Source organism: Argiope bruennichi, chromosome 2, assembly GCF_947563725.1.
Source record: "Argiope bruennichi chromosome 2, qqArgBrue1.1, whole genome shotgun sequence".
Classification (NCBI taxonomy): Eukaryota; Metazoa; Arthropoda; class Arachnida; order Araneae; family Araneidae; genus Argiope; species Argiope bruennichi.
The window spans coordinates 136,878,768-136,897,746 of NC_079152.1; the positions used below are offsets into that span (position 1 = coordinate 136,878,768).

An 18,979-nucleotide genomic window follows, 5' to 3' on the forward strand; every position below is an offset into this window, starting at 1 on the left:
GATACGTGCTTTAGTAAATATAATAGAAATTTCATCTGTTCGAAATTGAATCATGTTTTACATGTCTCCCATAATGATTTTATAAATATTTGTCACATATTTAAAAGAATCTAGTTGAAACATGTTTTTCCTTTCATTGTAGTTATGCTGTCATGGTCTCTGAATTAAAACCTGCTAAGTAATGAAAGGTTTTAGCACAGTTGAGTGGATTATGGTTCAGAAAATGAAATTTAAAATTTATTAGAATGTCTTTATTGCTAACTGAAATGTGCCTATGAGTTTGTCTTCAGCTTAAAGAGAATATACAGATGTGCTGAATGATAGCAGGGCTGCTAAAGAAGGAAATAAACTATTAGACTTAGGTCATAAGTACACACTCATGCCTGATGTTACAACCAATCAAAAGCTTAGTGCAGAAATTATGATGTTATGCACAGAATGCACATAAGGATAAGAAACTATTTGCATCAAGGTGTTTATTAATTTCTAAAAGTAAGGATTCTTAAAACCTCTTATGAGTTACAGGTCTATTGCTTTAATTAGTTGCCTCTGCAAGCTTCTTGAGAAAATATTACATTTGCACTTGATCTATGTTTTGGAGACAAATTAATTTATATTCCCATTTAAAAGTGACTTTCAAAATCGCCATTTCCACCTATTTACAATCTTATAATTTGAAGATAGTGGTAGGGTACGCCTTTGATCAATGAAGTCATTTGATGTCTATCTTCTTTGACATTGAAAAACTTTTAATAAAGCATGGAGATGTATTTGGGGAGAATGTTTAATTTTAACATCCGTGGAAATTTACATATTTTTAATGAAGTTTTAGCCCACAAAATTTTTATGGTCCATATGATGAATACTTTTTTAACATTTATTATTAAGTTGAGGAAATACCACAAGGCAAATGTAATTGAATGTGTTGGGATAAAGCGAGCAGACTTATTTTTCTGGCGTAGGAATATCTGTGTGACTACACTTCTGGCACTTCGTTCCTATGCATTCCTCCCACGAACTGCTGAATATAATGCTGTGTGCATTATTGTCAATATCTGTGTTCTGTTCTTTTCGTTTTCTATGTCTAATAAATGTGCTGTCTTCCAGAACCTTGCTGAGATTTATTGAAAAGTAACAACAGAATGTGATGCTGTTTGTTATGTAAGTGAACCATATTTTATCCATCATTCCACCCACTGTACATTAAAACATCTATGTTGATGAGCTATAGACCTCCTGTTCTACTAAAGATATGCATTTTATAGAACAACAGTAATAAAGGCAATTAACAGCATACTAGCCAGATCAAAAAAAAAAAAAAAATCATTTAGTTTAAAAAGATTATGCTTCCATTTTTGTAACAAGTCTTGCAAACAGATCTAGAATCCTTGAATGATAATCCTCTTACTCTGTGTGATCAGCACAGATTCCTTGGCATTATATACGACAAATACCCAGCGTTCCTTGACCATATTATTGATTTATGGAACAGGTGTCTGTGATCATAAAATGTCTTTCAGGTCCTGTCAAATACTGTATGTAATGCTAGTCACATTTGTTTGCTAAGGATATGTTGGAACAGTATTCATTCCAAATTAAATTATCTCTATTATGTATGGTTCAATTCATTCTTCTTACTTATCTCGCCTCGATTTTGTTGAACACCAAGCTGTTTGTGTAGGTACTGTTGCTTTTAAAACAGCACCAATAAGCAATATATAAGTAGAAAATTATGAATCTTTGTTGTTTTCTATTCTGCATTTTAGCAAGCTAATTTCTTCCTTTAAATATTAAAATTTTTTAACCAGTCACACACCATTATTCAATATTTGTACCTTCTATATCCCCCTCCCCCTTTTAAGGATATACATTTAGAAGACTTTTATCGATATGATTTGAAAATTTATGATACAAGTTCTTTTCAAACTGCAGCTTGGTATCAAAATAACATTTTATTACTTCATCTGTTAAAGGAAGGGGGGGGGGATCATAAAGTTAATATACCTGGGTTTTTAATAATATGATAATATACATACCTAACTTTCTTAAGGCATTTTTTTATTTCTCATAGATATACATTTAGTAGCTATATTCTTATAAATATAGGCAAATCTGAGGCCCACCCTGGCTGTGATTTTGCTTCTTTAGTGACATTCATATATTACATGCATTTTTTGTGTGTGTGTGTGTGTGTGTGTATTTTCTTCTGATGTTATTGCCTTGCTTAAAATATATTGCAAGGAATAAATACTAGTCAAAAGTAATATAAAAATTCTTGTAAGATTAATATTTTTTGATAAACTTTATTTCAGCTAAATGCAAATTTATTTGCAAAATGAACACCTAGTAGTTTGTTTGGAATCAGCATCTAGTAGTATTCATCATACAATGACTAATAGTAAGGGTGCTTGCATTGTGATCTGAAAACCTACTTTGAACTTAAAATGTTGGCTTATTTGTTACAAGATAAGGATGACAGATGTAATTATGATTTTTTAATGAAAAATCTAGAATTAATAAATAAGAAAATGAAGGCACATTTCATTGATAATAATGATTATATTTATTTCATCATTTGCATTCTTGTTTCTAAAATATGTGATTTCATCATCCCTGAATTTTCTAAAGAACTTCCTTTGATCTTTAGTAGCAATGAGAACCCTGTTAAAAATTTTACTATCTAACTTTATTTCAACTTTAGAGTTGCACAAGATTTTGGCTTCCCTTCATTTTTTAAAAACTAATGTCTGTAACTCTAACTTATCTATCAGGAAGCTGCAGTATTAAATGGCTAAAGTAGTAGCTCATTTTTCTAGATTTCAGGATATCTTGTATTTAGTGCCAAATTTGGTTATCAGAGACTCTGCATCAATATATAGTAACTGCCATGTTTATTAAATTAGTATTGAATTTTTATTACATTTTGTGTTAATAATTATATATGAGAATTTAATTTTATGGTACTAACTATTATTATTATTATTATTATTTGCAGGTATTTCATGGTGTAGCATATAAAGCAAAAAATAGAACAGATCTATTAGCAGGAGTGGATGAATTTTTAGATGCTACCACTGTATTACCTCCTGGAGTTTGGGACCCTCGAACTAGAATTGAACCGCCCACGCAAACAGCTTCTCAGGTTTTTGGCGACAATTTCTTTTTTAGAATTTCTGGTAGAACTGAATGTTATATTCATATCTTTATCATTTTTTAGTATAAATAAACTATTATTTATACTAAAAAATAAACTTTTTATAAACTATATTTTAGTTTTAAATATTTCTTTTTTTGAATTTAATCTAAGCATAAATGCATTTTTACTTTATTTCAATTTGTGACATGAAACAGATCAACATGCTGAAAATAGTGTATTCTATTATATAGTGTACTCTGCTTGCATCTTAAGAAATAGTGATCAGTATTTTGTATTCTGCCATTAGTCAGTAATCATTAAATAATTTATTTCTAATATATCATCTTAGATAAATGAAAGCAGATAATTTTGAAATGGAAAAGAAGCCTAAAATTCTAAATTATATTAATTTTGCTTGCAATGTTAATATAAGTCAGAAATGTTTCATGATGCATTTATATTTTTATTATTCTCAGCTTCTTTCCATATCCATTGTAAGGAAAGATCAAAGAGTAATTGCTTCAATCATAGTAAAATCATACCAAAAAAAGGCATATCCTCATTTAAAGATTCTAATATATAATTAGACTCATTTATATATGTTGCATTCTTAGCGTCTTCTTTGAAAGGATATATTGAACCAGGGGAATATTCTGAAGTAGTCAAAACAACAAAATTGAAGCACATTGAATTTAAACTACCATATCATATAAAATAAACTTATTTTCAATCATGTGAGCTGAAGTTGTGTTTTATATAAAAATGCACTTTTGAAATGCCTTGCTTCAGAAAATTTGAAAAAGCACCATTTTTTCACAAAAAAAAAAAAAAAAAAAGAAAAGAAAGAAATTTACTTAATATTGATGAACATAGATATTGCACAACCTAATTTTTTTAAATTTATTATTTTTATTATTATTTATTTTTAGGAAGCTAGAAAGAAGATTCCCGAGCCAAATAAGGAAACTAAAATTGACACTTCTGCTTCAGAAACTAGCAGTGTTCAGGTAGAAATGTGGGCCTACGATGAAAAGCAAGTAGATTTTATTTGCCTTTTTTATTGTTATGTAAGGCTGACTTCAGTCATTATGAATAGGATTAAGCTTGTGTGGTATAGAAATTTCATAATATAGCTAAACACGTCTCATTTGACATTAATGTGTCAAGAATTGTTTTGTCAACTTTTCTTAAATATGTTTACTTATGTGATTTAAAAAAGTCTTATTAATACTCTGTAAATTTCCATTTCTTTTGTGATAACAGTTTATCATTGAGTAAAGTATTCTTTCTTATATGGATATGATTTAATCTATACAAATATACCTGTAAATATGCCTTTTAATCTATACAAATCGGTCTAAACAAATTAGGAACGATTCTTTCTCAAAATTAACTTCGATACATGATGAATTATTGTAATGTTTTAATGCATGTAAACAATTTCTTAAAATCACTTACTTATATGCTTGAAAATCAGTTTTTATAATATTGAACATTGTATTTGAAGTACTGTTAATATAAAAGTTAACAATATGTGAAATATTAGTCCTAAAAAGAAGAATTAAACTTTTTCAAATTTTATTTTGAAGCTCAAATTTTTAAAAAAATATTAAAAGTGCTTTAAATTTGATATTTAAACATATTTAAAAGGAAACAGAGTTCCAACTTCTTTGAGCAGCATTAAAATGTATGAAATTCAGATGCTTCATTTGAATAATTAAAATAGCAGTTTTGAATGGATGTAAAAAAATAAGTATTATCTACGATTTAAATAAAAAAAACATACAAAATATAATCTATTTATGATATTCCATAATATTTATATATTTTCAATTTTTCCTTTTCTTTGAAATACAGGCTTTTCAGTGGATTGGTCACAGATGTTCGCCGAAAATTGCAATGGTACATAAGTGATGCAAGAGACAGTTTATCTGTGCAGTGCATTTCTTCCATAGTATTTTTATACTTCGCTTGCATAGCTCAAATTATCACTTTTGGAGGGTTACTCGCAAAAGTTACCAAGAACAAAATGGTAAGTGCATTATTTCCCCTGATAAATTGATAAATATAAAACAATATTAATAATCAATGGCTTAGCATTTATTTTAATTACATATTTAAAATATATTGTAGTTCTAACATAAATAACTTCTTTAAAATGTTTTTAACAATTCATTAAATGGGAAATATTTAATGAAATTCCACAATTATGAAAGCAAACAAACATTATTAAAAAAATACTGTGACAGAATTGATTAGATTGTGATTGATTGAATTATATATTCACTTATTTATACTGATTAAATATTACCATTGCAAATTTTAACTTCTGTTGTCTAACATAGAATGTTCATCTGGATATTGGCATATATTTTTTTAGTATTATTAAGAAAGAATTTATTGATACAAAAATTCTAGTTTTTATTTGGATCTTAAACCCATGAATGTTTGTATAATTATAGAATAATTTATACATATTTTGAAATTGTACAATATAAAGTAGGGCTGATATATGTCAATAGATTTGAGTCAAAAAGGATTGGAAAAGTTTAACATCTTGAATAATTTAATATTTTCATTTAACACTTGAAATAAACTACCTATTATATTTTTTGCAATCTTTAACTAAAAGTTTAGTGTAAATTATTATTTACATTATTTTTCTTGTATTCCTTGCCCTTAAGACATACAACTATGTCTCAATGATAAATAGATCATGCATTGTTGGACTAAGAAACAAAAACTTTTAAAAAAAATACTTTTGCTAGTGTGATGGAAAGCCATTTTTTTATTTTAATTATTTTCTTAATTTTTAATTCATTATTTTTAATGTAGAATTTTGAATCAAATTTATATCCTAATTGGATACTTAGTAGCAGGTCCTCAAATATAAAGTATAAATTAATTAATTGATAATAACTATTGAATTTTGAAAATATTAAAATGCTGAATAGTCACGGAAATACATAAGTATGCAAAATTTCAAAATTCTTTGATATAAGGAAGTGCGCCTAGAATGAATTAAAAATTTCATTTTTATAAATTTACAATAAGCCAAATTAAATTATATGAAAGAGTACTCTTATAGACAAGTATTGTTGTATTTATTTATAAAGAAAAATTAATGGTATAACTGAGATAAGCATGATCTTTAAATGTTAACTAATTTTGAACTATACTAATGACTATCCTTTTTTGTTTGTTTGTTTTGTTTTATTTTAAGCTGAAATATTAATAGTTTTTATCTTGATTTTTATTTTATGAAGAATTTATCCCTTGAGATCTTTGCATCTGAATATTACCTATACTGATTCATTATGCTTCTCAGAAAGTATTGAAAATACTCTTTTTAATGTAGAAGATTTATTTTTGTCCCTAATATAATTAGAAAAAATTTCTTATTGTATTTATTTACAATTAGCTTAATATATATATTTAGGTACAGATAGTTAAACATCTTGTGTTAGATAATTGAGTCATATATCTATATCTTATAAAGCATTCCCATCTAAAATAATAATAAAAATCTTTTCAAGAACAGAGGAAAAATTATGAATAGGAAGATTACCCACTAGAAGGCTGGATAGTAGGGTGAAACAAAAATTTTCCTTTTTTATAGATTTTAGGTAATAGTGCAAAAAAACTGGTTTTTAAGTTCAAAAACAATTTTTAAAAATTTAGTTGCAATATTACATTATCTTGAGGTGCCACAAAGAGCTTGAAATTTGTAAAAAAAAAAAAAAAAAAAAAAAAAATGGAAATTTTCAAAATGGGCTTTTAAAAAGTTTTCTTAAAATTTAGTTTGGTAATAGTGCGGAAAAGGGGCATTTTAGATTGAAAAACAATTTTTAAAAATTTTGTTGCAATATTACTTTATCCTAAAGTGCCACATAAGGCTTGAAATTTGTAAAAAATTAAAAAATGGAAATTTTTAAAAATGTTCTTTAAAAATTTTTTTTCTTTGATTTTAGTTTGGTAATAGCAAAAAAAGGGTTAGTGTTCAGGTTCAAAAAGAATTTTTAAAAATTGTGATTGCAATGCAACAATATCTCAAGGTACCACAAAAAGCTTAAAGTTTGTAAAAAAAATTGAAAAATTATAAACTTTGGTAAAATATTTTAATGAATTTTTTTTGTTCAATTAATGATACAAAACATGATTTTAAATACATATATAAGCATTACAATTGGAAAAAAAATAATTGATTATAAAGTATAATAATAAAAAAAATATTTTTATGTCAGATTTTGCATTTCTTCCTTGTTATGTTACAGCTGTTAATGTTTGTTTCTATATCATTGCCACATTAAACTTTTTTCTTAAATTAAATTTTGGTATATTCACACATGAGTCAATTTTTGCTCATAAATGTCCTTCTCTTGTGATTAAACCACAGACATTTTGAGTTGATTGGACCACCAGTTTCACAGCTCCTTCCATTGTTTGCATGTGACAAGGAAGCCGGGAAAGTCCCCTATACTATTTGGTATACCTTATACTGAATCCCCCATACTATTTAGTTCAGCTTCAGGTGCCTTATGTATAAAGTCTTTGAGAGAGTCATTGGAGACATGTTTTAGCAAGGGAAGTTCTGTTACCTCATTTTCAAGCCATGATCTCATGTCAATGTAATCCTTTGCATTGAAGTTTATCTTCCTGACTCTGTCTTTTCTTTTAGTTCTTGCTTTTAAAACACATTGTAAACTTTCTCTTTGAATTTTATGTTCATCACTTAGCAAGGACAAAAGGATATTTTTTGAAGCAGCAAAGTATCCATTTCTTTTTGAATAATCTGGTCTATAGCATTCTTGAGGTCGTCAGAGAGATAGAATTAATATTAGGTAAGGTTTAAAAGATGTTTGGAACCATAAGTACATGAAAGTTTTAACTTAATATTAAAGTACATGCACTTGGTAATTTATCTCTTGTTTATTTGAGGGATCTGGTTGGTTTTCGTCGTTTTGTAAAGAACGCTGTTGTTTTTCAGCGTTGTCATTGTCGCCAGTATTCATTTCTGATGCGCTAGTATTTTTGTCCATTTTTGATTAAACTTAACTATTCTCTGTAGTTCTTTACTCTTTCTTGCTTTTTTCTTCCTCAAAGTGTTTGTGGTAGCAATATTACCTGTAACCATTTTCCTGTTAGAGCATTGATCATTTAGAACTTTTTATTCCAAAACTGGCACTTTTTTTTCTTCTTTTATACAAGTCAGCAATATCAAATAAACATCTAGCTTCTTCTCTAAATTCTGTGAAATTGGAATTAAACTGATCTGAACATTTTCTGCTTTTAGACTTTTAATAAATTCCTGTATTTAGCATGATAAGCGTTTATCATTTGTGAAATTCTTTTGCTAGAAGCAGCGGGAATAGAAGCTCTTGACTATATTTTTTCTATTATTGGAACAAAAGTGTCACATATTTCGCTTACAGAAGGATCTTTCTCTGAGGAAACTTTGAGGTTACGTCTAATATAACAGTAGCACTAGATTCGTCAGTAGTGAGTTCAACTTCAAGCAAATCACTAATTTTCCCAAAAATAGAACACTCCAATATTTATCTTGTCTTCATTAATTTAAACTGAGCCATTTTTACTCACGGCAAAGCACACAATTGCACAAACTAACAAATCAGTTACGTTAATCAATCACACAATAGATGGAGTGGAGACGTCAACTCAACTGAACTTGGCAAAATTACTGATTTGAAGCCAGCTCTGCCCTTGTCACCGGACACAGAGAAATCTTCGATTTACTTCAATTACAACCATTAAGACAATGACTCAATGCCATGTCAGTGCAATAGTAAAAAATTTTTTAATACTTTTATTCATATGACAACACCTGTTTAAAGCTTTTTATTTCATAATCGAAGCACGCAAAAATCCTTTAAAAAATTTTAAAAGGTGTATTTTTATGAAACTTTAATGTCCTTGCAGCACCTCAAGACCTTCTCCAATATTTTTCAAATTTATGATGTATTTTATCTACACAAAAATATAACTTTTCTGCGATAATACAAATTAAAGATCAAAAACTGATTTTTTCGTTCCACCCTACTGGATAGCATTGAAAAGGATATGAAATATATAAAAATAAATTGACTGAGGGCTATTGTGTTGTATAGGGTCAGTTAAGGAAAATATACAGGCTTGACCTGCAACAGTGCTTGATAAAACTTTTATGTACACGTTAGCTTTAAAAAAATTGGAAAAAAACATTTATTTTCTTATTGCACTTAGACATATAGTTAACGACATATACAAAGTTTCATAAAATAAGATAGTTAATTGTATGAAAATGCTTTAACTTTTATGGAAGTTTATAATATTTTTTTTGTTAATTTTTTTTTTTTTTTTTTTTTTTTTTTTTATAGTTTTCATAGTGTAAAAGTGTCATATAGTAAAATATTTTGTTTACATTCATCTATGCTCATACAAACTTCTTTCTAAAAAAATTGCAGATATATGTTTATTTTTAAATTTAGATGGAGGCATTTATTTGAGAGAGCAAATTTATTTAATAAAGAAAACATGAAATAGACAATGAAGAGCATATGTAATCTTGAATTATAAAAAATAGTTTTAAATCAATAAATTTACATTTGAATATCTCAGAAAATTTTGCTGATAGGGACATGGAATTTGGTGTGCTTGTTATCGAGTATAAGAGGAACTTTTTACTTATGTATATTTATGGGTAATATTTGAAAATGTAATTTTTGTAACTTTTTATTATCTACCTCTACAAAAACTAAAATGCTATCATATAGTTTCCATTTTTATTCAGGAAACTTTACAATTGGAAGTATGTAATTGAAATATTTAATGAAATAAACCTTTCTTCCACTTTTTGAGAGCACCCTCTATAGTTTTGTTGTAAGATATTTATTAAGAAGGTGCAACCCTTCAAATTCCTTTTTGTAAGGGGGAAGATGGGAATGAAGATTTTTTTTTATTAATTATGAAGCTCATCTTCATATTGATTTACACAAAAATGCACATAAATTAATCCTCCATTTTCTGATTTTGAGCATAAATCTCTGGCCCTTCTCAGAAAGGATTTCTATTGACCAGTGATAGTGATCAAATAGGTGAATTTGCTGTATCATAGTTCTGCATTTAAGTCCTTTGTTATAAACCAGTGCCCATTTTTATTATACTTACTTGTGCAAGGATGATCATAGTTTTTAAAAAATGCATCTGTTGAAAAAAATATAACGTCTTTTTAATTTTACTGATTTTAAAAAAAAGTCTCAAGGAAATTTCTTGAGTTTCCAGCATTGAAAGTATAAGAAAATTGTTAGAATTTTGATAATAAATTAAATTTTGCATTCAAATTAAATAAATTATCAATTTAAATTACAGGTGGAAAATTTTGCAATGCTTGCATATGAGCTAACATTGTACTAATTGTGTCAGTATTCTTTTATTTTCATTGGGATAATGAAATATTTAATGACTGTTGTGCTGAAATAAAAATTCTTCGTTTTATTATTATTGTTGTAGCATTGGAAGTAGATTTCTTTGTTATGCTTTCTTCTATGTTCCCATCTACAAATGTAAAGAACTTTAATTATAAATATACTAAAGTGAATTCAAAACAAAGGCTTGTGAATTTCATCTGACATTTAGTATTTCTGAATTAATACTCTAATTTATAATTACAATCATTTTGAGCTAACTGTAACAAACTGCTAAATTTACTTGAAATATAATCATTAATTAGTATATTAATTTTGAAAGCAGTTAATGTGTTATAAAGATACTTAAATTTGTTTTTCACCCATAAAGGCATCCCTGGAATGTTTATTTGCTGCACTCTTATGTGGAGTAAGCTATAGCTTATTTAGTGGTCAACCACTAACACTTCTTGGAAGTACTGGTCCAGTTCTAGCTTTTGAAAGCATGGTCTTTGAGATGTGCGAGTATGTTGTTATGCACTTTCTTGATTCTTTAACTGTTTGTTGCTCTTGTGTTTTTTTTAAGTATTGTTATTGTTCATTGTTGTTATTTTTAAGTATTTTTTTAATTTAACATAATTCATGTCAAATTATAATTAAAAATCTCATTTATATCAAAATGTTTTTTTATTCCTAAACTATTTTTCTTAACTTCTATTGCATATTGCCATATAATGAACATCATGGAATATTTTATACAGATCAACATTTGTTGCATTTGCAGTATTAAAGTGTTATTATAGAAGTACGATTTATCCTACAAACTGTGTCATCTAACATCCCTGGGTAGATTTCTTATAGGAATGCTATAGTTCTCATGACCCGACTTTCACTAAATTCCTGTATAGTTCCTCTGATTCTTTTTGACAGTGTTTAATTTAAATAAAATATACTTCTATTGCAATTGCAGATTTGGAAGATTTCTATTTAATTTATTAGTTGTAAGAACATTTAATTTTCCCTATTAATCTTCAAAATCTAGTTATTGTAATTTTCCCTGCCTATATAGAAACTTCCCTATCATCTGACATTCAGAACTTCATAAAACTGCTTAGCAGAAATCCAGTTATTTTTTCCATTTTGAAAGTATAAAATATATGGTTGTTTTTAACTACCACTACTCTCTGTTCTGGATACTTATCCATGATTCATCCTGCTTTGCTTACAAGATTTCTATATGATCATAATTTAAACTTATCTAAAATACCTAATGAAGAATTTTAAAATGCTTTTTTACCTTAATAAAAATAACTGAGGTATTGAATGAAAGATTATTGGATTTAAATGCTTGTAAATCCTTTGAAAGATTGTTTGGGTGAGTCTCTAACCAACTTATATTATATATATGTGGGAGCAATTGTTTCCATTCTCTAAAAGAACTCACTACGAAACAGTGCCTAGGGTTAAATATAGGTTCTTTTGTACATATTTACAGTTTTGGTACATATTACAGTGTGGGCATCTTGTGCTACCACGGTTCACAGCCATTCAACCCGAACAGTCCAGCACCCGCTCTGTAGTTTCATTCAGTATTCACTAGTGTTAGTGTTCTCCCTGCCATCTTGTGTAGCCTGTGACAACCGCTTCTACATATATTTATTGGGAGCAATAATTTTTATTGTATTTGAATCAGCAAGGTGTTGTGATGGTGAGAACCGTGATATCAAATATAAGCTATTCAGTTCAAAAAATGGAAATTGCGAAATTCCTTATTTCATAACTTCCTATTCAGGATAATTCCCCTAATTTATGATATCTTTTTTTATCCTGTCATCTTAATGAGCAAACTGTTGAATTAAGTTTGTAATAGTTGTATTTTCTTTTGAAATTGGATCTTAAAAAGTGACTTTGAACCTCTTATTTTGATTTCTTTTTTATCTACAAACATAAAGACATCAAATTAGAATTTTCTTATCTTGGATTCTGTTGCATTTTCCCCACCATCTTTCATTTTAAAACTTCAACTCTTGTGAAATTTACTGACAAGAGTTAAAATTTTCTTTTCTATATATCTCAGGGGAAGAAAAAAAAAAAATTATCATCCTGTGTCCCTGAAGCAGTTTCTTTAATATACTGAAAGTTGATATTCTAAATAAAATTTATTGCATAATGAAATACATTATAAAAAATTATCAAATAATGACTTATACATTGTTGGCATCACCACTCTCAGTTGCCTGTACATAAAAAATTATCTGTCAATTAAAAGATTTTTTTTTTTTTTAATTCTAATTTAAAATCTTTTGGATTTTTTTTTAACAGTTGCTAGTTTGAATTACTGGTTTATTCCATTCAGTAATTAAGAAAATTTATTCTATTATTTTCTGCTAAGACTATTACTTAAAAGCAAACATTTGTTTCTTTACAGGAATTATGGACTAGATTTTCTACCCATGCGTGTTTGGATTGGATTATGGACTTTTCTTTACCTATTTCTATTTGTGGCTTTTAATCTTGCTTCACTTGTTCGCTACATCACTCGATTCACAGAAGAAATCTTTGCAACATTAGTATCTTCTTATTTTATTTACAAAGCTTTTAAGAATGTAAGTAAAAATTCTGAGAGTCAAAACTTTTTTTTTTCCCTCCATCTTTGAGCCAATAATGTATATTATGTGATTTAGAATAGAAGGAAAAAAATTAAATACACTAAACATCAGAAATGTTTCTTTAAAGTAGTTGATGGTGAAATTAAGGGGGTTGAGATATGGTGAAAATGTGTATCTGTGGTGCAAAATCAAATGTGGTAATAATAATGATAAAAAATGTTCATAAGCAAAATTTCAACCTTTAACTTCTCATAATAACAACTGAGATTGACAAATGTCTCTCAGTACATCAACTAGATAACACTCTTCAATCTCAGTGGTTAACATTTGGCTCATAATTTTGCTTTCTTGGATGAAATTTTATTCCTTACTTGTGAAAGTTTCATAATAAAAATTTTTTATGAATATGTGCAAAAAACATTTCTTTACCAATTGGCAAATAAGTTACACCCCCTGCCTTTAATGAAAATTATATGCTACCATCCCTAACCTGTCATAAGTTTTTAAATATGAAGTAATGTATGCTAAATAAAGGATTTCCTCATCTAATAAGCACTCAAATACTCTACAAAATAACTATTACTTCTTAAGAACATTAGTGTGACTTTCACTTTGATCTTAATAATCATTTGCATTCTTTGCTTTTCATTCTTATGACTATCCCAAGATTTTCATGCAGTTAAAATCTGCATATATATTTAAAATAATAATGAAAACTAATGAACCAGTTGCTTAGTGCCAGTCACTGATCCTATTTTGCCAGCTTTTATCTCATGAACGGTCATGACCTCTTAGATTTGTTGCCGATGGTCTTCTGCCTTACTTTACTCACCATTTTCAGATAAATTAAAAAAGCAAAGTTGTTGCAAAAATTGCCCTTGATAATATGTCAGGGGGAAACATGGGTTTTTATGAGAAATAAAAATTAGTGATATAAAAAAAAGTTGCTCATTAGATATTTTATTTCATAATTTTAACTGGGAACTCTGTCAAGAATTTTTCTCTTGGCAAATGTACATTGAACAGGGTGGTGACAGGACCAGGAAAGCAGGGGTTTCAATGAAAGGGAATTTTATCAATCCGTAAAAATCAGTTAAAAGTAGGGATGGCAATACCGGACCAAAAGTTCAATACCGGTATTCGGTATTTTTTAAATCTTAATACCGGTTTTGATACCGGTATTAGAAATTTTAGAAAAAGAAAGAAAACACAGGTGTTTCTTTTATTTGCCAGTTTTGTTAGAGTATAAATATCACAAAAAATAATTTGTAACTTATAAATTATAACATTATATAATCACAAAAAAGTAAAGAAACATCTTATTTATTTAAATCACAAAAAAGTGTAAATATCACTATTCAGTCTCAGGTACTATTACAACTTTTTGAAATGTGATCTTAAAAAACATAATGCATCCATTGTACTGTCATTAAGCCTGAAAAGTAATTTTGTGTAAAAATTACCAGCTGTCGAAAATGCTTTTTCGGCATCTACGCTAGTGGGTGGTACTGTTAGCAATTTGCTATATACTTTTTCCAAGTATTTACCTCTAAATCCCTCATCTTCAAATAAATCGATTTCTCGTCAGATGGTTTTGGATATAGCTGATTTCTGTATTGTATTTTGGTTCGTTGAAATTTTTTTATTTATCACTAATTCTAATTTTTGTTCAAGAGACAATTCCTTTTCACTATCAACAGTAGTGACATCATCATCTTCGATAATTGAACCGAATTTTGCTGAATGTGGATAGGGTTGTGGGTAAAAAATTTTAAGAAAATTTACTCTAAACTTAATCAGATTTGAATTGGTTATTTTCTTTTCTTCTTTTTCATTTTCATTTTTAAAATCATTATAATTATGTAAATACCGTAAGACATTTTTCATTTCGGTATGCCTTTCTTCTGTGCGATTTTTCAATGTAATATATAATTCTTCAGATAGTGATGTGTGCTGTTCTTTCAGTGACTGCAACATGAAATTTATTGTTGCATTAGCTGTTAATAAATTAGAATCTCTCCGACACAATGCCTCAGTAGTCAGTTTTATTGGAAGTAGAGCTATATATAGTTCTGGATATTAAGTCGAATTCACTACCTGAAAAATTAATTTACAAGTTTAAGTCGATTATTGCTTTTTGGATTGGACTTCTCAGTTTCAAAAATCGTTCCATCATTAGGAGTGAACTATTCCAACGTGTTCTAGAATCTAATATTAACATATATTCTGTTTTATTTTCAGTTAGTATATATTTTTATAAAATATCCTTTTTATACGGGAAACGTTTAAATATCTTAACATTTTTTCGAACTTTATAAATTATAGGAAGCAATTCTTGATAGGTTAATATTTCATCCTCATTAGCAATATCTTCTTCAACAATTAATTACATTGTCATTATCTTCATTGTCAATATCACTGTCACTCTCACTCTTTTCAAAGTTGGAATCCGAAATTTCTATATCCACAGTATTTGGATTCTTCTGTTCTTTATTTTTTTGGTATAATACATCTATTACTCCTAATTGAATTCAATGTGCATAGCACAACTGCTGATTTGCACCAATCAACTTTCCAACTTTTTTCATAATTGTTGTTCCATCAGTCGTTAAGGATACAATATTTTCTTTCAGGGATAATCCATGTTTCGCTAATTTAGATTTAAGCTGTTAATGAGCTAATTAATTTCTCCCGTTATGGAGACATAAAAACAAAAACGCATACTATTTTGCTATGTTCGTGATACCTGAACATATAGTGGAGAAATTTTAAAAATTTCTAGTAAATACCGAAAAATCAGTATTTAAACTTGTGAATACCGGTATTACAAAATTGTATAAATGGCTCAAAATACCGGTATTTGGTATACCGGCATTGCAATCCCTAGTTAAAAGTCATGGAAATTCTTAAAACTCATGGGCAGTTGCGTACAACAGCATTTCACGCCCGGTATGCGTACAATCAGTATTATCATTTCTCTACATCCAAAGCCTTTCAGTTTAGTTTATTAATGTAATCTTGTCCAAAGTGTCTTTTGAGGAAGACTTAGTTTTGATTAATAAGAAGATGGCAAAGACAAGACTTGAGCCAGCTACTCCCTTTTGAAACTTTCAGAAACTTGCGAGTGGGAAAGGGGAGGGGGTTCATCCAATTAAATGCATGCAGCATGAATCTTTGGGATTAAATTTCATAACCTGGAACCCTCTGGCCTCAAATCCGAGATTTTTTAATTGTGGATTCCAATTTTCATGTTCAGTATTGTAATGAAACAAATATGTAAATGCTCCATGATAAGTATGTTTTGTCATATTTGTAGGTATTGGAAATAGCAAATGAATTTCCTCTGATGACAAGAAACAGTCCGTTTTATCCAATGTGTGTTTGCCTTTCACCAACACCTAACTACTCTATAGTGAGTGAAGATGAGTGCCAAACTTTGGGAGGAATATCAGCTCCAAGTGGGTGCAGCTATACACCACCCACATATGTCCCTAATATTTTTCTCATGTCTGTCATTCTGTTCATCAGTACATTTGGTCTCATTTTGTTGTTGCGCCATGTTAAAAGGACACCCTTTTTTACAACTAAGGTAAGATCATATCTTATTTTACTTCTTTTTTTTTATGAGGGGAAATTTAAATATGCATTCAGTTTGTATTCTTTTTGCAGTTGTAGGATTTTTTTAGTTATAGTTAAGTGATAATGAATTCATAAAATTACATCTTAACATAGCTGTGCAATTTATATAAAATATAAATATTTTATAATATTTATATTTTTATAATATATTAAATGCATGCAGATTAAAAATCTGAAATTGCCAATTTTGTAACTTTATTTCCATATGTCTATATACTTGACCTGACAAATTCCATATTTACTTGCATGTTATTTTCGAAATCTTCTCATAATCATTATTAAGCAGAATGTAAAGAGGAGTAGGTAATTCCTTAAATTAAATTGAGCATATCTAGATACATTTTTTTAATATTTTGTTTAGGTTTTTTTTTTTTTTTTTTTTTTCATCTGTTTGATTTATTATTTGATTGTTATTTTTTAATTCAAAATGTAATATTGCACTTAAGATTGTTTGTAGTATTATTTTCTATATTTATTGCATGTGAGAAATAGAATTATAAAATTCATATTTTTATGTGAAGAAAATAGCATATTTCAAAAGCACATTCAGTAACATCTGAACCTGTGTCATGTAGTATATGCATATAATTTGCTTCAAAATAAACCTTCATGCTTTATCAACATATTTCTTTTTTAGTTATATATTACATACTTTTTTTGTTTGAAGGATAGAATTTAAAATTGATGTTGCAAATATTGATTTTAATCTCACTATGTTTTGATGCTTTTATAAATATTAATATAATGGTTCTTTATCAGTAAAATTAAATGCCATCAAAAACATAACTTGTAAAAAAAAAACCAAGTCTTGCAACTCAGTTCTTCTGTCGTAAAAAGTTGCGAGATCCATGTAATACCAAGTCGGTCAATTTATTCATTCCCTACTTAAGGGTCCTTGTGTCTTAAGTTATTACTTAATTAGCTAATCTAACAACATCTTATAGTGACCGTATCAATATTGAAAATCTTTTATGGTTTAAATAAATAGATTGACTTGGCCATCGCATGAAAACACAATGTAACTTTACATTAAATTAGATTACATTAACATATTATATTAAATTAGATTGTTTAGTGCGATTGCAAAGTCAACTTATTTATTTAAATCATAAAAGATTTTCAATATTGATATGGTCACTAAAAGATGTTGTTAGGTTAGCTAATTATGTAATAACTTAAGACAGAAGGACCCTTAAGTAGGGACTGAATAAATTGACCAACTTGGTATTACATGGATCTCGCAACTTTTTACGATAGAAGAACTGAGTTGCGAGACATGGTTTTTTTTAAAAGTTATGTTTTTGATGGCATCTCATTTCTTTTTGTATATAGTCCTTTTCTTATTTTTTTATGTAGTCTTCCTCTTTTTCTTTTCCATTACTACTTCTTGAGCTTCAGCTACAGTTTTTCTCAAAGCCCACTCCCTGTCTCTATGCGTTTTTCTCGTAAGCTTTGATGTTACAATTTTTGACATGTCAGAACGGTAAATGCTTCTCAGTCTGTTGTATTCACAAATTGAGGATTCCTGCCCTTTAATAATTCCAAAGTCGACATTTTTTAGATGTAAGCCGTCCAGACTTGTAACTCTCGGAAGTGCCACGTAAGCTTGACCGGATGTGAATGCTGCAGAACCGATATCCATCAGTGCATTATTTAGACTTAGGCCCTGACTTTTGTGTATAGTTATAGCATAGGATATACATATGGGAATTTGTTCGCGATGAACATAAGCTCTATTATTAATTTCAAATTTAGTTTTGACCGGACTAAGCTCATAAACATGTTCTTTATTAAATGTAATGTATATTTTCTTAATTATTTTTGTATTTTCCGGATCAACCTTTACTCTTTGCACTATACTGATAGAACCATTAACTAAACCAAGACTCACGTCAATATTTTGCCTTAACATGACTTTTGCTCCTATTTTTATAATTATGTTCTCTTTCAGACCTGCAGTCATAGAAGCATTGTCTTCATATTTTGTTATGTATTCACGAGCTCTTTTTGTGAGGTATCTGAGTCAATCTATGCTATCTACAACTGCAAGTTTTATTTCGGGATGTGGAAGAGATTTAAGCATTGCAGTATTTAATTGTTGACACATGTTTTTTGTAGGTAATAAGCAAACGGTATCATCAGGAAGTTTCGAGAGGTGTTCAATTATTTTAATTAATCTGTTTTCATTTGAATTG

General features: G+C 28.4%; 1 protein-coding gene across 3 annotated transcripts in view; it reads left to right on the top strand.

The window, feature by feature from the left end:
- Positions 1 to 18,979, top strand: part of LOC129989890 (electroneutral sodium bicarbonate exchanger 1-like) — a 68,908-nt gene that overhangs the window by 25,053 nt on the left and 24,876 nt on the right. For all 3 annotated transcript variants that reach the window (XM_056098106.1, XM_056098109.1, XM_056098107.1), the window contains 6 exons: positions 2,996 to 3,142; positions 4,066 to 4,169; positions 4,994 to 5,168; positions 10,928 to 11,061; positions 12,965 to 13,142; positions 16,462 to 16,734. In XM_056098106.1, coding sequence (XP_055954081.1) covers positions 2,996 to 3,142; positions 4,066 to 4,169; positions 4,994 to 5,168; positions 10,928 to 11,061; positions 12,965 to 13,142; positions 16,462 to 16,734 — 1,011 coding nt within the window. The remainder of the gene's footprint in view (positions 1 to 2,995; positions 3,143 to 4,065; positions 4,170 to 4,993; positions 5,169 to 10,927; positions 11,062 to 12,964; positions 13,143 to 16,461; positions 16,735 to 18,979) is intronic.